General features: G+C 42.1%; 1 protein-coding gene across 1 annotated transcript in view; it reads left to right on the top strand.

Annotated features, from left to right (window-relative positions):
- The window catches only part of lars2 (leucyl-tRNA synthetase 2, mitochondrial), a 130,902-nt gene that overhangs the window by 88,284 nt on the left and 20,128 nt on the right, over window positions 1-22,490 (top strand). Inside the window, exons 14-19 of the mRNA XM_061953501.1 lie at window positions 4,059-4,196; window positions 4,931-5,034; window positions 8,848-9,027; window positions 9,124-9,293; window positions 9,889-9,966; window positions 10,130-10,241. Of these exons, the coding sequence (XP_061809485.1) occupies window positions 4,059-4,196; window positions 4,931-5,034; window positions 8,848-9,027; window positions 9,124-9,293; window positions 9,889-9,966; window positions 10,130-10,241 (782 nt within the window). The remainder of the gene's footprint in view (window positions 1-4,058; window positions 4,197-4,930; window positions 5,035-8,847; window positions 9,028-9,123; window positions 9,294-9,888; window positions 9,967-10,129; window positions 10,242-22,490) is intronic.

Here is a 22,490-nt window from a genome sequence, read left to right as displayed (position 1 = left end):
CTATTCAGGTGTACTGGAGAGGAGGCTACGCCGGATAGTCGAACCTCGGATTCAGGAGGAACAGTGTGGTTTTCGTCCTGGTCGTGGAACTGTGGACCAGCTCTATACTCTCGGCAGGGTCCTTGAGGGTGCATGGGAGTTTGCCCAACCAGTCTACATGTGCTTTGTGGACTTGGAGAAGGCATTCGACCGTGTACCCCGGGAAGTCCTGTGGGGAGTGCTCAGAGAGTATGGGGTAACGGACTGTCTTATTGTGGCGGTTCGCTCCCTGTATAATCGGTGTCAGAGCTTGGTCCGCATTGCCGGCAGTAAGTCGGACACGTTTCCAGTGAGGGTTGGACTCCGCCAGGGCTGCCCTTTGTCACCGATTCTGTTCATAACCTTTATGGACAGAATTTCTAGGCGCAGTCAGGGCGTTGAGGGTATCTGGTTTGGTGGCTGCAGGATTAGGTCTCTGCTTTTTGCAGATGATGTGGTCCTGATGGCTTCATCTGGCCAAGATCTTCAGCTCTCACTGGATCGGTTCGCAGCCGAGTGTGAAGCGACTGGGATGAGAATCAGCACCTCCAAATCCGAGTCCATGGTTCTCGCCCGGAAAAGGGTGGAGTGCCATCTCCGGGTTGGGGAGGAGATCTTGCCCCAAGTGGAGGAGTTCAAGTACCTCGGAGTCTTGTTCACGAGTGAGGGAAGAGTGGATCGTGAGATCGACAGGCGGATCGGTGCGGCATCTTCAGTAATGCGGACGCTGTATCGATCCGTTGTGGTAAAGAAGGAGCTGAGCCAGAAGGCAAAGCTCTCGATTTACCGGTCGATCTACGTTCCCATCCTCACCTATGGTCATGAGCTTTGGGTCATGACCGAAAGGACAAGATCACGGGTACAAGCGGCCGAAATGAGTTTCCTCCGCCGGGTGGCGGGGCTCTCCCTTAGAGATAGGGTGAGAAGCTCTGCCATCCGGGGGGAGCTCAAAGTAAAGCCGCTGCTCCTCCATATCGAGAGGAGCCAGATGAGGTGGTTCGGGCATCTGGTCAGGATGCCACCCGAACGCCTCCCTCGGGAGGTGTTTCGGGTACGTCCGACCGGTAGGAGGCCACGGGGAAGACCCAGGACACGTTGGGAAGACTATGTCTCCCGGCTGGCCTGGGAACGCCTCGGGATCCACCGGGAGGAGCTGGACGAAGTGGCTGGGGAGAGGGAAGTCTGGGCTTCCCTGCTTAGGCTGCTGCCCCCGCGACCCGACCTCGGATAAGCGGAAGAAGATGGATGGATGGATGGATGGATACTTTTGGTTTGTTCTGTGTCGTGTTTGTGTCTCTTCTCAATTGCTCTGTTTATTGCAGTTCTGTGTTTTGCTGGGTCGGGTTTGGTTTTGGAATTGGATTGCATTGTTATGGTATTGCTGTGTATTCTTTTGTTGGATTGATTAATTAAAAAAGATGGAATAAAAATAAAATTTAAAATAAAAAATAAAAAATTTAAAAAAATAACTAAAAATAAAAAAATTTAAAATGAGAATCGATTCTGAATCGCACAACGTGAGAATCGCGATTCGAATTCAAATCGATTTTTTCCCACACCCCTAATAAATATATATATATATATATATATATATATATATATACAGGTAAAAGCCAGTAAATTAGAATATTTTGAAAAACTTGATTTATTTCAGTAATTGCATTCAAAAGGTGTAACTTGTACATTATATTTATTCATTGCACACAGACTGATGCATTCAAATGTTTATTTCATTTAATTTTGATGATTTGAAGTGGCAACAAATGAAAATCCAAAATTCCGTGTGTCACAAAATTAGAATATTACTTAAGGCTAATACAAAAAAGGGATTTTTAGAAATGTTGGCCAACTGAAAAGTATGAAAATGAAAAATATGAGCATGTACAATACTCAATACTTGGTTGGAGCTCCTTTTGCCTCAATTACTGCGTTAATGCGGCGTGGCATGGAGTCGATGAGTTTCTGGCACTGCTCAGGTGTTATGAGAGCCCAGGTTGCTCTGATAGTGGCCTTCAACTCTTCTGCGTTTTTGGGTCTGGCATTCTGCATCTTCCTTTTCACAATACCCCACAGATTTTCTATGGGGCTAAGGTCAGGGGAGTTGGCGGGCCAATTTAGAACAGAAATACCATGGTCCCTAAACCAGGCACGGGTAGATTTTGCGCTGTGTGCAGGCGCCAAGTCCTGTTGGAACTTGAAATCTCCATCTCCATAGAGCAGGTCAGCAGCAGGAAGCATGAAGTGCTCTAAAACTTGCTGGTAGACGGCTGCGTTGACCCTGGATCTCAGGAAACAGAGTGGACTGACACCAGCAGATGACATGGCACCCCAAACCATCACCCAACCATGCAAATTTTGCATTTCCTTTGGAAATCGAGGTCCCAGAGTCTGGAGGAAGACAGGAGAGGCACAGGATCCACGTTGCCTGAAGTCTAGTGTAAAGTTTCCACCATCAGTGATGGTTTGGGGTGCCATGTCATCTGCTGGTGTCGGTCCACTCTGTTTCCTGAGATCCAGGGTCAACGCAGCCGTCTACCAGCAAGTTTTAGAGCACTTCATGCTTCCTGCTGCTGACCTGCTCTATGGAGATGGAGATTTCAAGTTCCAACAGGACTTGGCGCCTGCACACAGCGCAAAATCTACCCGTGCCTGGTTTACGGACCATGGTATTTCTGTTCTAAATTGGCCCGCCAACTCCCCTGACCTTAGCCCCATAGAAAATCTGTGGGGTATTGTGAAAAGGAAGATGCAGAATGCCAGACCCAAAAACGCAGAAGAGTTGAAGGCCACTATCAGAGCAACCTGGGCTCTCATAACACCTGAGCAGTGCCAGAAACTCGTCGACTCCATGCCACGCCGCATTAACGCAGTAATTGAGGCAAAAGGAGCTCCAACCAAGTATTGAGTATTGTACATGCTCATATTTTTCATTTTCATACTTTTCAGTTGGCCAACATTTCTAAAAATCCCTTTTTTGTATTAGCCTTAAGTAATATTCTAATTTTGTGACACACGGAATTTTGGATTTTCATTTGTTGCCACTTCAAATCATCAAAATTAAATGAAATAAACATTTGAATGCATCAGTCTGTGTGCAATGAATAAATATAATGTACAAGTTACACCTTTTGAATGCAATTACTGAAATAAATCAAGTTTTTCAAAATATTCTAATTTACTGGCTTTTACCTGTATATGTATATGTATATGTATATATATATATATATATATATATATATATATATATATATATATATATATATATATATACCATATTTTTCGGACTATAAGTCGCAGTTTTTTTCATAGTTTGGCCGGGCTCCAGTGCGATTTATGTTTTTTTCCTTCTTTATTATGCATTTTCAGCAGGTGCGACTTATACTCCGGTGCGACTTATACTCCGAAAAATACGGTGTGTATATATATAGGGACGGCGTGGCGCAGTGGAAGAATGGCCGTGCGCGACCCGAGGGTCCCTGGTTCAATCCCCACCTAGTACCAACCTCGTCATGTCCGTTGTGTCCTGAGCAAGACACTTCACCCTTGCTCCTGATGGCTGCTGGTTAGCGCCTTGCATGGCAGCTCCCTCCATCAGTGTGTGAATGTGTGTGTGAATGGGTAAATGTGGAAGTAGTGTCAAAGCGCTTTGAGTACCTTGAAGGTAGAAAAGCGCTATACAAGTACAACCCATTTATCATTTATTTATATATATATATGTAAATATATATATATATATATGTAAATATATATATATATATATATATATATATATATATATATATGTATGTAAATATATATATATATGTAAATATATATATATAAATATAAGAAATACTTTAATTTCAGTGAATTCTAGCTATAAATATACTCCTCCCTCTTAACCCCGCCCCCGGCCCCGCCCCGCCCCTCCCGACCCCGCCCACCCCCAATCTCCCGAATTCGGAGGTCTCAAGGCTGGCAAGTGTGTGTATTACACAATAAAATGCATTAAAGAGGTATTTAAAAGCCACAAAAAATCCTGTACCCACTCTTTTTTTCAGGCCTTTTGAGCGCCGCCTAGCAGATCACTGGCTGCCTGTGGACGTGTACATTGGCGGCAAAGAGCACGCGGTCATGCATTTGTACTACGCTCGCTTCCTCTGTCACTTCTGCAAGGACCAGGGGCTCGTCGCTCACAGGTGCGCTGCATTGTTTGTCACCCCTGTCAGTGTAGTGTTTCTTAACCATAGGGCGAGCGCCCATTGGAGGGCTGCCAAAAAATATCTGTTTCTCAGCTGTGGTTCGTATGCACCGCAGCAGTACTCCGTTGTAATACACTTTTCCACCACTTGTGGTAGTAATGATAATATCCAACAAACAAGAAGTCTGGAGCTAAAGCCATAGAGAAGATTCTTAGCGCAAAAAATTATGACTAAAGTGGTAAAGCTGCATTTTTATTTGCGCTTAAACTTTATTGACAGTTTATTTAGGAAACATATACATTAATATTATTTATTATTAGGGCCCGATTGTAGCTGAGATAGGCTCCAGCGCCCCCCGCGACCCCGAATGGAATAAGCGGTAGAAAATGGATGGATGGAATTAAGTTAGAATGTATTTATTTTAGCACTGCGTAATTGTATGAGCATTTATTTTTTCATCCTTTTTTAGGAGTCCTTTAGTTTTCATGTTTCATGGTTTTATGTCACTTGACAAGGTTTAACTTGTTGAACTGTAAGTAGGTTAGGTTATATAATTATTGAATACAATTAAAATCAAAAGTAAGATTACAAATTCAGTGTTAATATTTGAGTGGGTCTCAGGCCGCTCTGCAGTGGAAATGTTGGGCCCCGAGGTCAAAAAGGTTAAGAACCCCTGTGTTAGTGCATACACAATTCAACTATGTGCATGATTTCACTATTTTCTTTTTTAGGGAGCCTTTTAAGAAGTTGCTCGTCCAGGGTCTGATCAAGGGCCAGACTTTCCGGCGAGCAGACAGTGGCCAGTACTTAACGAGAGAGGAGATTGACTTCACAGGTACTTGTAGACTGAGCTTCCCTAAAGGTGACTTTGTCAATGATAAATTAGAGACAAAGAATAAGGATTTTGGTCTATTTTCTTTCTGTCAGAGTGAAAACTGAAGCAGCTGTGCTAATTAGAAGGTGGTTTTGTTTTCAATTAAAATGCGAGGATTTTCAGTTTTTCTCTATAACTTGGTCCAAGGATAAAAACAGATATTTCCTTACACGTCTTTGTACACTTAACAGTGATCTCCTTCAAAGATCTGCTCTTGTCGATTTATTCAATAAGGACTTTAATATTATTATTCTGCTGGTTTTGGCATACTAGTAGTGCTATTGTTTAACAACATGTGCTGCTCATTTAGGATGGCTAAGTTATTTGTTATATTGGAAAACGTATCACATTGAAGCCTACATACGGCTTAATGCTCTCCTACAGTCTATATAATAAAGAAAAGCACTAGTTTGGGGGTAGAAGATGCCAACACTTAATTTGCATAATTAGCCATGGCGCATGGGTATGTCAGTGACGTGCGGTGAGGTTGATGGCTGGTGAGGCACTGACTTCATCACAGTCAGATTTACAAGCATACGAACCCTAAAGAGTATCTTATTCACCATTTGATTGGCAGCAGTTAACGGGTTATGTTTAAAAGGTCATACCAGCATTCTTCCCTGCTTGGCACTCAGCATCAAGGGTTGGAATTGGGGGTTAAATCACCAAAAATGATTCCCGGGTGCGGCGTCGCTGCTGCCCCTGCTCCCCTCACCTCCCAGGGGGTGATCAAGGGATGGGTCAAATGCAGAGGACAAACTTCACCACACCTAGTGTGTGTGTGACAATCATTGGTACTTTAACTTAACTTCAACTTTACACATACAAACTGTAGCACACAAAAAAGCACATTTAATTAAACAAACTTTATTATGGTCTTACCTTTACTTATAAGTGCGGGAACAGTGGTGTTCGTGTTGGAGGAGTTGTGAATGAATGAAATATGAAATCCGTGCTGCAGTCTGCAGGTGTACCTAATGTTGTGTCCCTGCAGTCGTTCACGGCTCCTCCGGCGCGAGCATTGTTGTTTTTGTTGTTTGGCTTCTTGTTAAGTGACTTTTTTGGGGTGGATTCGATCTTGCACGTGGAGGGTTTGGGTGTGGGCTTTGGTTGGTGTGGCGCTCCCGTCGGGGGGTGCATTCTGCGGCGGGGATGCATTAACCGGCACCAGGAGGCGGGATTACTGCGAGCCTCACACAATGCGTCTTCGCAGCAGTTTTATGATCGCTCAGCACAAGAAATATGTTACACACATACAGTTGTTGACAGAATACACTGTACATTATATACCTCAGCTAACTAAACTATGGAAATGTATAATATAGTTCATATAGCAATACGGTCTCACTGCACTGCAGGCCAGCAGTTAGCCGAGTCCGCAATCCATGGTGAGGCACAACTCAGTGACGTGCCTCAACTGGCTGCTGATCACCGCAAGTCTCTTCTGAGTATTTGAACAGCAAATGTGAAAATTCAGCGATTTTGAATAAAAATAATCTAAAACTGGTGAAGTTAAATGGAAAATAACTTTATAGTATAATCACTGAATACATATAACAATTTAATTATTTTTTTTCCCTTTTACATTTTTTTTCTTTCCAGGATGGCAGGTGAGGCCCCGTATGTATATTGTGATTTTTTTAATGTCACAAGCAAGATGGAACCTTGTGTAAGTGCTTTTTGGTTGGAGCCCACAGTTTGTCCCGCTGCTTGTTGAGAAGAGCGATATGGGCTTTGGAATGCCAAAACTTTTTGCATCCAAGGGTCAAAGTATACATGTGTCAATGGGCCCTATACCACAGTATACAGTATAAGTTATAGAAATCATCACATTTGATAGATGGCCAGTAAATAGCATGCCATCAGTGATTCTGTGAGCTTGGAAGAGGTCGGTGGAAGAGGTCGGTGGGAAGTCACCCTTTGGCCAGCCAACAACTGCTATTTGAGTCATTAAAAAAATTTACAAAAAAATTCATTCTAGAGTACACGCTCAATTTAGCACCAAATTTGCAAAGTTGGCAACACTGATCTCTCCCTTTATTTTCTGGCAAACCAGGGACCTAACTATCAATCAATCAATCATCAATCAATCAATGTTTATTTATACATCCCTAAATCACAAGTGTCTCAAAGGGCTGCACAAGCCACAACGACATCCTCGGTACAGAGCCCACATAAGGGCAAGGAAAAACTCACCCCACCTCCTCTAGGGGAGACCGAATGCAATGGATGTCGAGTGGGTCTGACATAATATTGTGAGAGTCCAGTCCATAGTGGATCCAACATAATAGTAAGAGTCCAGTCCATAGTGGGGCCAGCAGGAAACCATCCCGAGCGGAGACGGGTCAACAGCGCAGAAATGTTCCCAACCGATGCACAGGCGAGCGGTCCACCCCGGGTCCCGACTCTGGACAGCCAGCACTTCATCCATGGCCACCGGACTTGTGTGTCTCCCCCTCCACAAGGGAGAGGGGGGAGCAGAGGAGAAAGGAAAAGACACGGCAGATCAACTGGTCTAAAAAAGGGGGGCTATTTAAAGGCTAGAGTATACAAATGAATTTTAAGATGGGACTTAAATGCTTCTACTGAGGTAGCATCTCTAACTGTTACCGGGAGGGCATTCCATAGTACTGGAGCCCGAATAGAAAACGCTCTATAGCCCGCAGACTTTTTTTGGGCTCTGGGAATCACTAATAAGCCGGAGTTCTTTGAACGCAGATTTCTTTGAACGCAGATTTCTTGCCGGAACATATGGTACAATACAATCGACAAGATAGGCTGGAGCTAGACCGTGTTGTATTTTATACGTAAGTAGTAAAACCTTAAAGTCACATCTTAAGTGCACAGGAAGCCAGTGCAGGTGAGCCAGGATAGGCGTAATATGATCAAACTTTCTTGTTCTTGTCAAAAGTCTAGCAGCCGCATTTTGTACCAACTGTAATCTTTTAATACTAGACATAGGGAGACCCGGAAATAATACGTTACAGTAATCGAGACGAGACGTAACGCACTAAATTGTTTTGGGTACTACATTTCTAGAAAGCTTAGGACACGGGAGCCGGACTTCTCCTTTCACTATGAGTCTTATTTTGTACGTTCCAAAGATTAAATTGATTTTGGTCTATTTTGTCAAAGTTACAGGAGCGCTCTGCTGTTTTTAAGTGCCTTCTGCAAAAATGTGACTCTCACACAAGTTTTTTTTTAAAGTACTCACGGGCCAACAATTGAATAGCCCAAATAATGAAAAAGACAGGAGCTAAAATGGAACCTTGAGGAACACCACTAGTATAACTAAAGAAGTTGAACAAATGATTACTGATTGCATCCCAAGTCAACAAGCTACAGCAACAACTTAGTTACATAAATCACATTGTGAAATACAATTGTAACTGACTTAATGGGTTCTTTGAGAAACGACTCAGTTACGTAAATCGCACGTTTGGGCGCCAGTGTTCTATGTTTGCTAACAAGGTTTTAATATGTCGATGCAAAGATCAGCCAATGTGTTTACCGTGGTCCAAGTTCCTCTATACAACAGGAGCACTCTAGTGTTTTAGGAATTTGCTGCAAAAATGTTTGTTTCCCAAGTTGTGAACTGAACCTAGGGTTTGTTATGGATTTGGCCCCCGGACCGCCAGTTGAATAGCACTGATGTATGTATTCGGCTTATTTTAGCATAGCTCAGGATTTACACACATTTGTTAGTTATTAAATGATTTTGAAGCTAATGCTGGCGGTGAGACTGAACTGAATTTTTACTTCTGTTCTTGTTAGGAGAAGAGCCAGGGGTGTTGGGAGGTGGTCAAGTGGAAATGACCTGGGAGAAGATGAGCAAGTCTAAACACAATGGTCTGGACCCCCAAGAGGTGGTACAGCAGTACGGCGTGGACACCGTTCGTCTCTACATCCTCTATGCCGCACCACCTGAACAGGACATCCTCTGGAATCTTAAAAGTGAGATATTGTTACAATCTGAGTCATACTGGATATATAGTTGTTTTCTATCAAAAGATGCTAATCTATCATATGTTGCAATGGACTTCACCCCAGAGGACACTCTTCCTGGGGTCTTGCGCTGGCAGTCCAGAATATGGCAGCTGGTGACAAAGCTACGAGAGGCTCGACAACTCTGTGACACGCCTTCTCCATCCATGCTGAAGAAGAAGGAGCTGGCAGAGGCAAAAAATATCTGGGAAAACAAGAACTTTGCAATCCAAGAGGTAGGAACAGTTGTCGCCAGTAGGGGTCAGTACATGGCCTGTTTTCAAAGTCTCAACTTTCTCATATCTTTTTATTTTTTTTGGCTAGATGACTGATTCGCACTTTCACCTTTGATTTGAACTTGAAGTCTGTCATGAGATGAGTTAACATGTTATGAAAAGATTAATATGTCAATCATCACAAGGCACTGCAGCTTGATCTTACATTTGAACCTGAGCCCACCAGAGTAAAGGAAGAATTGATTTAAAACCTACTCTGTCTCTCCCACACGTTATAAATAGACATCCATAGCTGCCAGGTTGGATTTTCTCTCTCCGCCCCTCAAGGCCGGTGCTTTTATAGGACATCAGGCATGTTAGCCTTAAGCTCTCAAAGCCAAGGCTGTGCTTTGATTCACCCCTCAGTCATCAGCCTCTTCTTCACTAAGACCCTTCCCCAAAGGGCTTCCTCCGCTTGGAAGGCTAAGCTGGGAATTGTTGACATACTCTGACAGCGTGTGTGTCCTCTGGGCATGTTGCTGGTTTCTCCTCATCAGCCAAGTAAATAACTGATGATGGGCTTTATTCCAAATAGTAATTTGTTTATTCTTTTCAGGTCACTTATTACTTCACGGAAGACTTCCTGTTCAATGCGGCCATTTCTCGTCTCATGGGCCTCACAAATACATTGAGTGTGAGTGATCACTGTAGCACCTCCTCTGATTTCAATCAGCACCCTCTAATTACCATTCCGTGTGTGTGTGTGTGTGTGTGTGTGTGTGTGTGTGTGTGTGTGTGTGTGTGTGTGTGTGTGTGTGTGTGTACACGTGTGTGTGTGTGTACACGTGTGTCTCCAGAGTGCAACGGTCAGGGTGGTGCAACACAGTGTGGAATTTGAGGATGCCCTGGCCGCACTAGTTCTGATGACAGCTCCCATGGCACCCTTCCTGGCCTCTGAACTTTGGGCAGGCGAGTAATATGCACAATTTTAGTTACTGTTGTCCCACCTCCCCACACACACACCCAGTACCCTGAAATTTCTACAAGCACTGTATAACGGTTCTATGGCAGAGCTCCTAACTCTAAACACTTGTATTTTAAATCAACGTCGGAATGGTTAAAAAGTCTATTTAATTGGTGCTCGCCCCCCCCAAAACAGCACGATTTTAACATGTAACATGCAAATAGAAAAACACAATTGTAGATAAGTAATATTGTATAAATAACAATACAATATAATGTACTACAAACAACTACAGTAGTTTTATGAAGTAATGTAATAATAATGTACAGTAGCAGCATTTACCATTGGAGAGGGAACTTCTCCAGTATCTCCTTCCAACTGCTAATCTGTCAAACACACCATGTGCAGCTTCTGCATATTTTCAAAGAGAAATGTCTGCCGTTTATATATTATTTTAACATTCTCGGTTGGCGTCAGACTCATTCTGCGTAAGTATGGTGCAGATTAGCTGTGATACGCTCGAATTGCTTAGCCAAGTTAACTACACGCTCGGTCATGTTTTTGATTATTTCTTTCTTTAGTATAATGAAAGTCATCCACTTCTTCTCAGTAATGTCATTCACTCTCATTTTTTCCTTCTTATGGTTAGAAAAAACTAAGTTATGGTGATCTTTAGCTGTAAGCTAATGCTAGCAAGTAAGACCAGGGGCCTTATGTGTTAAGAGTTGGTTGGTTTTGTGCGTACACACACTGAATATATGTGGCCCCAGATGTTTTGCCGCATCTGACGGGGATCACTGTGACATTCCCTAAGCCAACTAATGGCAGAGATGCTTGTAAGTCAAACTTTTGCTTACATAACAATTAGCGGAGACCTCAAAACACTCTTAAGTTGGGTTAATGTTTTGTGCTTATTGTGATTTTGATGATTATTTTTTTATATTTGTTTTAATATGTACAGCACTTTGAGGCAGTAGTCTGTTTTAGAAATACATCCATCCATTTTCTTCCGCTTATCCGAGGTTGGGTTGCGGGGGCAGCAGCCTAAGCAGAGAAGCCACTTGGTCCAGCTCCTCCCCGGGGATCCCGAGGCGTTCCCAGGCCAGCCGGGAGACATAGTCTTCCCAACGTGTCCTGGGTCTTCCCCGTGGCCTCCTGCCGTTCGGACGTGCCCTAAACACCTCCCTAGGGAGGCGTTCGGGTGACATCTTGACCAGATGCCCGAACCACCTCATCTGGCTCCTCCCGATGTGGAGGAGTAGCGGCTTTAATTTGAGCTCCTCCCGGATGACAGAGCTTCTCACCCTATCTCTAAGGGAGAGCCCCGCCATCCGGAATGAGGAAACTCATTTAGGCCGCTTGTACCCGTGATCTTGTCCTTTCGGTCATAACCCAAAGCTCATGACCATAGGTGAGGATGGGAACGTAGATCGACCGGTAAATCGAAAGCTTTGCCTTCCGGTTCAGCTCCTTCTTCACCACAACGGATCGATAAAGCGTCCGCATTACTGCAGACGCCGCATCGATCCGCCTGTTGATCTCACGATCCACTCTTCCCTCACTTGTGAACGAGACTCCGAGGTACTTGAACTCCTTTACACGGAGCAGGATCTCCTCCCCAACTTGGAGATGGCACTCCACCCTTTCCCGGTCGAGAACCATGGACTCGGACTTGGAGGTGCTGATTCTCATCCCAGTCGCTTCACACTCGGCTGCGATTCGATCCAGTGAGAGCTGAAGTTTCTGGCCAGATGAAGCCCTCAAGACCACATCATCTGCAAAAAGCAGAGACCTAATCCTGCAGCCACCAAACCGGATCCCCTCAACGCCCTGACTGCGCCTAGAAATTCTGTAAAAGTTATGAACAGAATCTGTGACAAAGGGCAGCCTTGGCGGAGTCCAACCCTCACTGGAAACGGGTCCAACTTACTTTATATTGTAAATAAAATGACTAATAATTTGACCAATATGAAATTAAATACAACGGAAATTAGGAATGGTACTGACTTTGTTTATGGGTCTGGTCACTATTATTTACTTCGACACCAGTGTCTCTATGGTACTCATTTCTACAAATTACTCTAAAGTTCCATTAGTATTTCCGCATTTTCTCAGCTAAATGTTGTCATTATTAATCTTCATTGACAAAAAAATTGGCCACATGATTTCTGCATAGGCAGGAAATGAAAATGGGGGGAAAATAAGTTGGTCCACCTACAGTTGTGGTCAAAAGTTTACATACACTTGTAAAGAACATAATGTCATGGTTGTCTTGAGTTTCCAATACTTTCTACAACTCTTGTTTTTTTGTGATAGAGTGATTGCAGCACATACTTGTTGGTCACAAAAAACATTCATGAAGTTTGGTTCTTTTATGAATTTATTATGGGTCTACTGAAAATGCGACCAAATCTGCTGGGTCAAAAGTATACATACAGCAATGTAAATATTAGGTTACATGTCCCTTGGCAAGTTTCACTTGCCAATAAGGCGCTTTTGGTAGCCATCCACAAGCTTATGGCAAGCTTATGGTTGAATTTTTGACCACTCCTCTTGACAAAATTGGTGCAGTTCAGCTAAATTTATTGGTTTTCTGACATGGACTTGATTCTTCAGCATTTTCCACACGTTTAAGTCAGGACTTTGGGAAGGCCATTATGAAACCTTAATTGTAGCTTGATTTAGCCATTCCTTTACCACTTTTGACGTGTGTTTGGGGTACGGGTGTAACAGTACACAAAAATTTTGGTTCGGTACGTACCTTGGTTTAGAGGTCACGGTTCGGTTAATTTTCGGTACAGTAAGAAAACAACAAAATATAAATTTTTTGGTTATTTATTTACCAAATTTGTAAACAATGGCTTTATCATTTTAACATTGGGAACACTATAATAATTCTGCCCACGTTAATCAACATTAAACTGCCTCAAGTTGTTGCTCAGATTAAATAAAAAGACACAACTTTTCTTCTACATATAAAAAGTGCAACATTAAACAGTTTCAAGTCAACTCATCATGCTTAATTTATTACAGCATTTGGGAAGCCTGTAGTTGATTTATTATGTAAATGTTATATTTTTATCAACATGTGATAGCAGGGACCCTGACATTCAGAACTAGGCTGCTGCATTACTAATGATTAATGTAACTATAGCTGAAAAAATGGTACAATAGCAATAGGAGAGACTTCATCCCTCAACACCATGTAGTTCATGTAGGCTTAATGATGCAGTTACATTATTATATCAACTATCAGAGACAGAAACTCTTTATTTAACATAATGTCCTTTTTTGCTGCTTCAACACAGCTCAATCAACACAGAAAAAGGTAAAGTGAAATAACAGACAGACAGGGCTTTGCTGTCCGTAACACACACACAGTAAAATGAGCTAACGTTACGCTAAAAGCAAATTAGCCTTCACCTCAAGCCAGAATTGCGAGCGAGCTGAGCTGCAGTTTATATTTCCAGAAGGTCAACGGGCTCATAGTGATGTTACTAGTAGTGAACTGGGAGGTGTTTATTATAATTTGGAGAGAGTCGGCTGCCTGATGCTTACCTGCTAAACGCTAAGCACTGACTACATGCGCTCTGAATACGCACTGCTGATTGGCTGTTACCGCTCTGTTTGTAACCAATCAAATGGTTGTGTAGAGTACTGACAGAAACGGAGGCAGAAGGAAGCGGAGGCGGCTACTTAATATGTTCGTGTGGAAACTCGTTCGGTACACCTCCAAACCGAACCGAAACCCCCGTACCGAAACGGTTCAATACAAATACACGTACCGTTACACCCCTAGTTTGGGGTCATTGTCCTGTTGGAACACCCAACTGCGCCCAAGACCCAACGTCCGAGCTGATGATTTTAGGTTGTCCTGAAGAATTTGGAGGTAATCCTCTTTTTTCATTGTCCCATTTACTCTTTGTAAAGCACCAGTTCCATTGGCAGCAAAACAGGCCCAGAGCATAATACTACCACCACCATGCTTGACGGTAGGAATGGTGTTCCTGGGATTAAAGGCCTCACCTTTTCTCCTCCAAACATATTGCTGGGTATTGTGGCCAAAAAGCTAAATATTTGTTTCATCTGACCACAGAACTTTCCTCCAGAAGGTCTTATGTTTGTCCATGTGATGTCAGATGAAACAAAAATTTTGCTGTTTGGCCACAATACCCAGCAATGTTTTATTTTCAGTAGACCCATAATAAATTCATAATAGAACCAAACTTTGTGAACGTTTTTTGTGACCAACAAGTATGTGCTCCAATCACTCTATCACAAAAAAATAAGAGTTGTAGAAATGATTGGAAACTCAAGACAGCCATGACATTATGTCCTTCACAAGTGTATGTAAACTTTTGACCACGACTGTATTCCAACAATAATAGTATCTTCTCTTCTGAGCAAACTTTCTAGATTTTGGAATGTGTCTTTGGGGGGTTTTGGATTTTGTGTACATTCCTTCATAAGGACTATTTAGAATGGTCAGAAGTCATTGATTTTGGACCAGTGAGAGGGTCTGCTTGTTCAACATTGCTGTTCTGCTTCATCCAAAAGGTGTTTGATGGGCCTGAGGTCCGAATTCTGTGCAAGTTCTTTCACACCAAACCTTTCCAAGCCTGTCTTAAAGGACAAAATTTGTGAATTAAGGGTCTTTTCCAAACGGTCCCCACATTGCGAAAGCGTAGAATTACTGACATGGTCTTGCAACGATAAAGATTGAAGATTTACGTTTAATTCTTTGCTTTAAGTCGTTTTTCTGTCTATATAATATTTATAATGGACTTATTCAAATCTTAATTTGCTACAAAGTGTGTTTGCATAAAAGTCTGTAAATCCAGTTGAAATTTGAGCAGTTCCACACACCCGTTGAGGAAGTGTTGACACCGTTCTTTAATTCAGGCCAACTGCGATGTAACTAACGTTCTTCCGCTCTCCATCAATTTAGTAGTGATAAAGTTTTAAATGTTAGGAGTTCACCTGAAGTACATGCGCTAAGTGTCCAGCTAATGAAAGCCACGCTGTGATCTCTTGGCTCAGTGCAGAAAACAAACAGCAGGAAGGAAGACAGAGCGTCATCTTCGGTGCCTCACGTGGAGCCTCTCAACATCCCTTCATTGTCGACAACACACGTACACAATGTCCGCACACAGCTTTCAGGAGAATATATTTTTCCACCCCAGTGTCACATGATGGTGATGATGGCTGGAAGCAAGGTGTGAAAAGTACAATACAGTTTGTGCTCATATCACATGTATGCGCGCACACAAGATCTTCACATGTTTTATAGTACACAGGACACAACCTCACACGTAATCTCCGCTATCACACTTTCACTCTCTTTTCTCGCTCGCTTGTTTGAGGAAGTTCACATCCTTCCTTTTGTCTGCGCTGCTCGATGTACTCACTGTATGTCTGTTGGTTTACTTTTCTTCTAAAATGGTTAAGAAAAACCATGAATTGATTTACATGGACCCCGACTTAAACAAGTTGAAAAACTTATTCGGGTGTTACCCTTTAGTGGTCAATTGTACGGAATATGTACTGTACTGTGCAATCTACTAATACACGTTTCAATCAATCAATCAAAAAAACAGTCAACTACAGTAGCACCTCAACTAACAAGCTTAATTGGTTATATGACGCAGCTCTTAACTCAAAATACGTGCATCTCAAATCAAAATCGCTCATTGAAATGAATTGATATCAATTTTGATTGATTGATTGATTGAAACTTTAATTTAATTGGAGCTTGCCTCCTACCCCCAAAGCAGCACACGTTTAACATGTGACATGCCTCTTAAAAAGAAAAGCAAATGTTTATGCAATAAATGTTGTATAAAAACAATACAATATAATGTGCTACTTACAATCACAATAGTTTTACAAAGTAATGTAATAATAACGTACAACATTTACCTTGGAGAGTGGACCTCTACAGTATCTCACTTCTACCCAGCTGCTTGTCCGTCAAACACACCATCAGCAGCTTCTCCATATTTTCATGGATACATATGTTATTTAGATATTATTTTGTCATTCTTGACTGGTGTTTGACTCATTCTGCTTCATTATGATGCAGACGAGCAGTGATACGCTCCAACTCTTTCACCAAGTCGACCACATGCGTATTCATGTTTTTGATTATTTATTTCTTGAATTCAATGAATAGCATCCACTTCATCTCAGCACTGTCTTTCACACTACCTGTCCTCCTTGTCATGCTTGAAAAAAACGAAGTTTTCCTGCTATAAGCAAAGCTAGTGAGTAAGATCAGATGTTTTGGACGGATCTTAAGGCTGGAATATACTCCCGCGTCACATCACTTGCGTCTAGAGATGGCCGATAATATCGGCCTGCCGATATTATCGGCCGATAAATGCGTTAAAATGTAATATCGGAAATTATCGGTATCGTTTTTTTATTATCGGTATTGTTTTTAAAAAAAATTTTTTATAAATAAATATTTTTTTTATTAAATCAACATAAAAAACACAAAATACACTTACAATTAAAGCTGCAAGCAGCGTTGGTCGGGCCCGCGTATTTTGCAGTTGCTAGTCCTAAGTGTCCCAATACTTGTGTCCAGTTTTAGCCATTAGTGTCCCAATACTTTTGTCACGTTTTAGTCCCAAGTGTCCCAATACTTTTGTCCAGTGTAAGTGTCCCAATACTTGTGTCCAGTGGTAGTCCTAAGTGTCCCAATACTTAAGTCTACTTTTAGTGCGAAGTGTCCCAATACTTAAGTCTACTTTTAGTGCGAAGTGTCCCAATACTTTTGTCCAGTATTCGTCGTAAGTGTCCCAATACTGTTGTCCAGTTTTAGTCCTAAGTGTCCCAATACTTTTGTCCAGTGGTAATCCGAAGTGTCCCAATACTTATGTCAAGTTTTAGTCCCAAGTGGCCCAAAACTTTTGTCAAGTTGTAATCCTAAGTGTCCCAATACTTTTGTCCAGTTTTAGTCCCAAGTGGCCCAATACTTATGTCAAGTTGTAGTCCAAAGTGTCCCAATACTTTAGTCAATTTCTGGTCCTAAGTGTCCCAAAACTTTTGTCCAGTTTTAGTCCTAAGTGTCCCAATCCTTTTGTCCAGTGTATGTGTCCCAATACTTTTGTCAAGTGGCAGTCCCAAGTGTCCCAATACTTTTGTCCAGTTTTAGTCCCAAGTGTCCCAATACTTTTGTCCAGTGTAGGTGTCCCAATACTTTTGTCCAGAGGTAGTCCTAAGTGTCCCAATACTTTTGTCAAGTTTAGGCGTAAGTGTCCCAATACTTTTATCCAGTGTAAGTGTCCCAATACTTTTGTCCAGTGGTAGTCCTAAGTGTCCCAATACTTTTGTCAAGTTGTAGGGACAGCGTGGCGCAGTGGGAGAGTGGCCGTGCGCAACCCAAGGGTCCCTGGTTCAATCCCCACCTAGTACCAACCTCGTCATGTCCGTTGTGTCCTGAGCAAGACACTTCACCCTTGCTCCTGATGGGTGCTGGTTAGCGCCTTGCATGGCAGCTCCCTCCATCAGTGTGTGAATGTGTGTGTGAATGGGTAAATGTGGAAGTAGTGTCAAAGCGCTTGGAGTACCTTGAAGGTAGAAAAGCGCTATACAAGTACAACCCATTTATCATTTATCATTTAGTCGTAAGTGTCACAATACTTTTGTCCAGTGTAAGTGTCCCAAAACTTTTGTCCAGTGGTAGTCCTAAGTGTCCCAATACTTTTGTCTACTTTTAGTCCGAAGTGTCCCAATACTTTTGTTCAGTGGTAGTCCTAAGTGTCCCAATACTTTTGTCAAGTTGTAGTCCTAAGTGTCCCAATACTTTTGTCCAGTGTAAGTATCGCAATACTTTTGTCCAGTGTAAGTGTCCCAATACTTTTATCCAGTTTTCGTCCTAAGCGTCCCAATACTTTTGCCCAGTGGTAGTCCTAAGTGTCCCAAAACTTTTGTCAATTTTTAGTCCCAAGTGGCCCAATACTTTTGTCAAGTTCTGTCCTAAGTGTCCCAATACTTTTGTCAAGTTGTAGTCCTAAGTGTCCCAAAACATTTGTCCAGTTTTAGTCCTAAATGTCCCAATACTTTTGTCAAGTTGTAGTCCTAAGTGTCCCAATACTTTAGTCCAGACTACCAATACTTTTGTCAAGTTTTAGTCCCAAGTGGCCCAATACTTTAGGCAAGTTTTAGTCCTAAGTGTCCCAATACTTTAGTCCAGACTACCAATACTTTTGTCAAGTTTTAGTCCCAAGTGGCCCAATACTTTAGGCAAGTTTTAGTCCTAAGTGTCCCAATACTTGTGTCCAGTGTAGGTGTCCCAATACTTTTGTCCAGTGGTAGTCCCAAGTGTCCCAATACTTTTGTCTAGTGTTAGTCCGAAGTGTCCCAAAACTTTTGTCCAGTTTTAGTACTAAGTGTCCCAATACTTTTGTCCAGTTTTCGTCATAAGTGTCCCAATACTTTTGTCAAGTGTTAGTCCCAAGTGTCCCAATACTTTAGTCCAGTTTTAGTCCTAAGTGTTCCAAAACTTTTGTCCAGTTTTAGTCCTAAGTGTCCCAATACTTTTGTCCAGTGTAAGTGTCCCAATACTTTTGTCCAGTTTTCGTCCTAAGTGTCCCAATACTTTTGTTCAGTGGTATTCCTAAGTGTCCCAATACTTTTTTCCAGTGTAAGTGTCCCAATACTTTTGTCCAGTTTTCGTCATAAGTGTCCCAATATTTTTGTCCTGTGGTAGTCATAAGTGTCCCAATACTTTTGTCCAGTGTAAGTGTCCCAATACTTTTGTCCAGTTTTCGTCCTAAGTGTCCCAATACTTTTGTTCAGTGGTATTCCTAAGTGTCCCAATACTTTTTTCCAGTGTAAGTGTCCCAATACTTTTGTCCAGTTTTTGTCATAAGTGTCCCAATACTTTTGTCAAGTTTTAGTCCCAAGTGTCCCAATACTTTTGTCCAGTTTTCGGCATAAGTGTCCCAATACTTTGGTCCAGTGTAAGTGTCCCAATACTTTTGTTCAGTGGTAGTCCTAAGTTTCCCAATACTTTTGTCAAGTTGTAGTCCCAAGTGTCCCAATACTTTTGTCCGGTGGTAGTCATAAGTGTCCCAATACTTTTGTCTGGTGGTAGTCATAAGTGTCCCAATACTTTTGTCCGGTGGTAGTCATAAGTGTCCCAATACTTTTGTCTGGTGGTAGTCATAAGTGTCCCAATACTTTTGTCCGGTGGTAGTCATAAATGCCCCAATACTTTTGTCTAGTGTACCTACCTTGTCTGCATTGTGCAGCCATCTTAAAAAAACAGCAGCGCAGCAGCATCAGCGCAGCGGTTCTTTGAAGGGTCATAAAATCAAAACCGGAGCAGTTAGAAAAACGCTGTTCTGTACGTTTATACACAAGGGTTCAATCTCTCTCCTGTGTTAGTTTGAAGCCGAAACGACAAACGCGCTCAGAGGAGATAGTTTTTGAAGGAAGGTGACCGGTTTTTACAAAAAATTTGTTTTGAAGGGGGAATAGCAAACTTCCTGTTGATTTTTGCTGGGGGTTGTCAATCTATGAAATGTAGGTCTAAGTGAGACCTACATAGAGGTTTTTGTTTCATGTCTCTCGACCTTCCCAGTGGGAGTTACAGGCAGTTTTGTCATTTTTTTCTTCCGAGGAGCAGTTTTTTCAGCGTTTTATTCAAAATTGCGCTAGAGTGCAATTTTGAGATTTGGAGTTAGGTTTTTTTATTAGATCGCAATTTTTGCCAGTCCTGACTGTTTTTAGTACTTTTTTGTCTTGAAGGGGGAATTGCCAACTTCCTGTTGATTTCTGCCCAAGGATGTACAATTATGAAATTTAGGTCTAAGTCAGACCTACATAGAGAATTTTGTTTCATGTCTTTCCGACCTTCCTAGTGGGAGTTACAGGCAGTCTAGTTTGTTTTTTTCCTAGGGGGCGCTAGAGCGCAATTTTGAGTTTTGGGGTTCGTTTTTTTTATTAAAAGACAATTTCCGCAGGTCCTGATATGTGGGTCAAATATGGTGAGTTTTGAAGCATGTTAAGTGGGTCAAATTAGTGCTCAAAGAGGCGGCCGGTATAACTAGAGCGCAATTTTGAGTTTTGGGGTTCGTTTTTTTATTAAAAGACTTTTTCCGCAGGTCCTGATGTGTGGGTCAAATATGGTGAGTTTTGAAGCATGTTAAGTGGGTCAAATTAGTGCTCAAAGAGGCGGCCGGTATAATAATAATAAAACCTTAGAAATTCAATAGGTCCTTATGTCCCATTGCATAAGGACTCCATTTGGGAGTCCTTATACAATGGGCCATGCGGGCCCTAATTAGTGCACCAACCCAAAAAACCTCCCTCCCCCATTCACACTCATTTACACAAAAGGGTTGTTTCTTTCTGTTATTGATATTCTGGTTCCTACATTATATATCAATACAGTCTGCAAGGGATACAGTCCGTAAGCACACATGATTGTGCGTGCTGCTGGTCCACTAATAGTACTAACCTTTAACAGTTAATTTGACTAATTTTCATTAATTACTAGTTTCTATGTAACTGTTTTTATATTGTTTTACTTTCTTTTTTATTCAAGAAAATGTTTTTAATTTATTTATCTTATTTTATTTTATTATTATTTTTTAAAACTACCTTATCTTCACCATACCTGGTTGTCCAAATTAGGCATGATAATGTGTTAATTCCACGACTGAATATATCGGTTGATATCGGTGTCGGTTGAAATCGGTATCGGTAATTAAAGAGTTGGACAATATCGGAATATCGAATATCGGCAAAAAGCCATTATCGGACATCCCTCCAACGGCATCTTGGTTGGTTTATAGTTCTTCCGTTCGGGCTGACACTGACTTGTCAATTTCAATTCTCTTCAAAACACTAAAGGGCAGTGTCTCCTTGGGCTGGGCGGTTGTATGATCCTGATTGTTGATTGCAATTAATTTGAGTTTGATCACAGTGATCAGCTGTTAGCATATTTTCTGGATCAAACATGGCGAAAAATGTCTGTTGGAGGTTACTGCAGTAGTAAACAGTAGGGAAGCAACGATGCTTGGTATAATCCTGCACGGAAAAATCGTCCTTTGTTGACCATGATCCTGTTTGTGTCTGTGACCATAGGCGCCGATCCCGTGGGTGCTTCGGGGCCCGAGCACCCACGTGGAATTGATGGCAACTTTCAATCTTTAAAATAATTTTCGAAAAATCAATCTTGTTGTAGTTAATTTTGTGGCGAGTTTGGTCCGTTTTACAAACTAATAAAGCCGCAAATCATATGGGATATTAACTTCGCTGAAAGTCTTTTTTTTTGTTTTAATATGCACACACCAAGCACCCACTGGCAGAAATGGCGCCTATGTCTGTGACTGTGTGTGTGTTTGTGTTTGTGTACGTGTGCGTGTGTTTGTGTGTCCGTGTGTGCGACCATCTCGTTCCACCGTCGTGAAAATCAGTCTCCTCACAAAGTAATTAATGTTCAATCGCGTTGTCTCGTCCACTTACACAGCTGGAAGTACAGCCCAGAAGAACAAAATAAAGAAATAGGACTAACACTAGCATAGAAGTTGAAACAACATTTAAAGGCCTACTGAAACCCACTACTACCGACCACGCAGTCTGATAGTTTATATATCAATGATGAAATCTTAACATTGCAACACATGCCAATACGGCTGGGTTAGCTTACTAAAGTGCAATTTTAAATTTCACGCGAAATATCCTGCTGAAAACGTCTCGGTATGATGACGTCAGCGCGTGACGTCACGGATTGTAGAGGACATTTTGGGACAGCATGGTGGCCAGCTATTAAGTCGTCTGTTTTCATCGCAAAATTCCACAGTATTCTGGACATCTGTGTTGGTGAATCTTTTGCAATTTGTTCAATGAACAATGGAGACAGCAAAGAAGAAAGCTGTAGGTGGGAAGCGGTGTATTGCGGCAGGTGTTGTGCCGGATAACGCACTCCCTTGACTGTTGTGCCGGATAACACAGCCGGTGTTTCATTGTTTACATTCCCAAAAGATGACAGTCAAGCTTTACGATTGGCCTGTGGAGAACTGGGACAACAGAGACTCTTACCAGGAGGACTTTGAGTTGGATACTCAGACACGGTACCGTGAGTACGCATGCAGCTGCGGCTTCCAAGCATTTGATCGCTTGCCCGTACGTGCGTGCCGCTATGTTCATGTCACGTACGTAACTTTGGGGAAATATATGTGCTGTATGAACTTTGGGGAGGTGAACGGTACTTTGGGCTGTGGGATTGAGTGTGTTGT

This window comes from Nerophis lumbriciformis, linkage group LG04 (genome assembly GCF_033978685.3).
Source record: "Nerophis lumbriciformis linkage group LG04, RoL_Nlum_v2.1, whole genome shotgun sequence".
Lineage (NCBI taxonomy): Eukaryota > Metazoa > Chordata > Actinopteri > Syngnathiformes > Syngnathidae > Nerophis > Nerophis lumbriciformis.
This window is presented reverse-complemented; position numbering and strand designations above follow the sequence as displayed.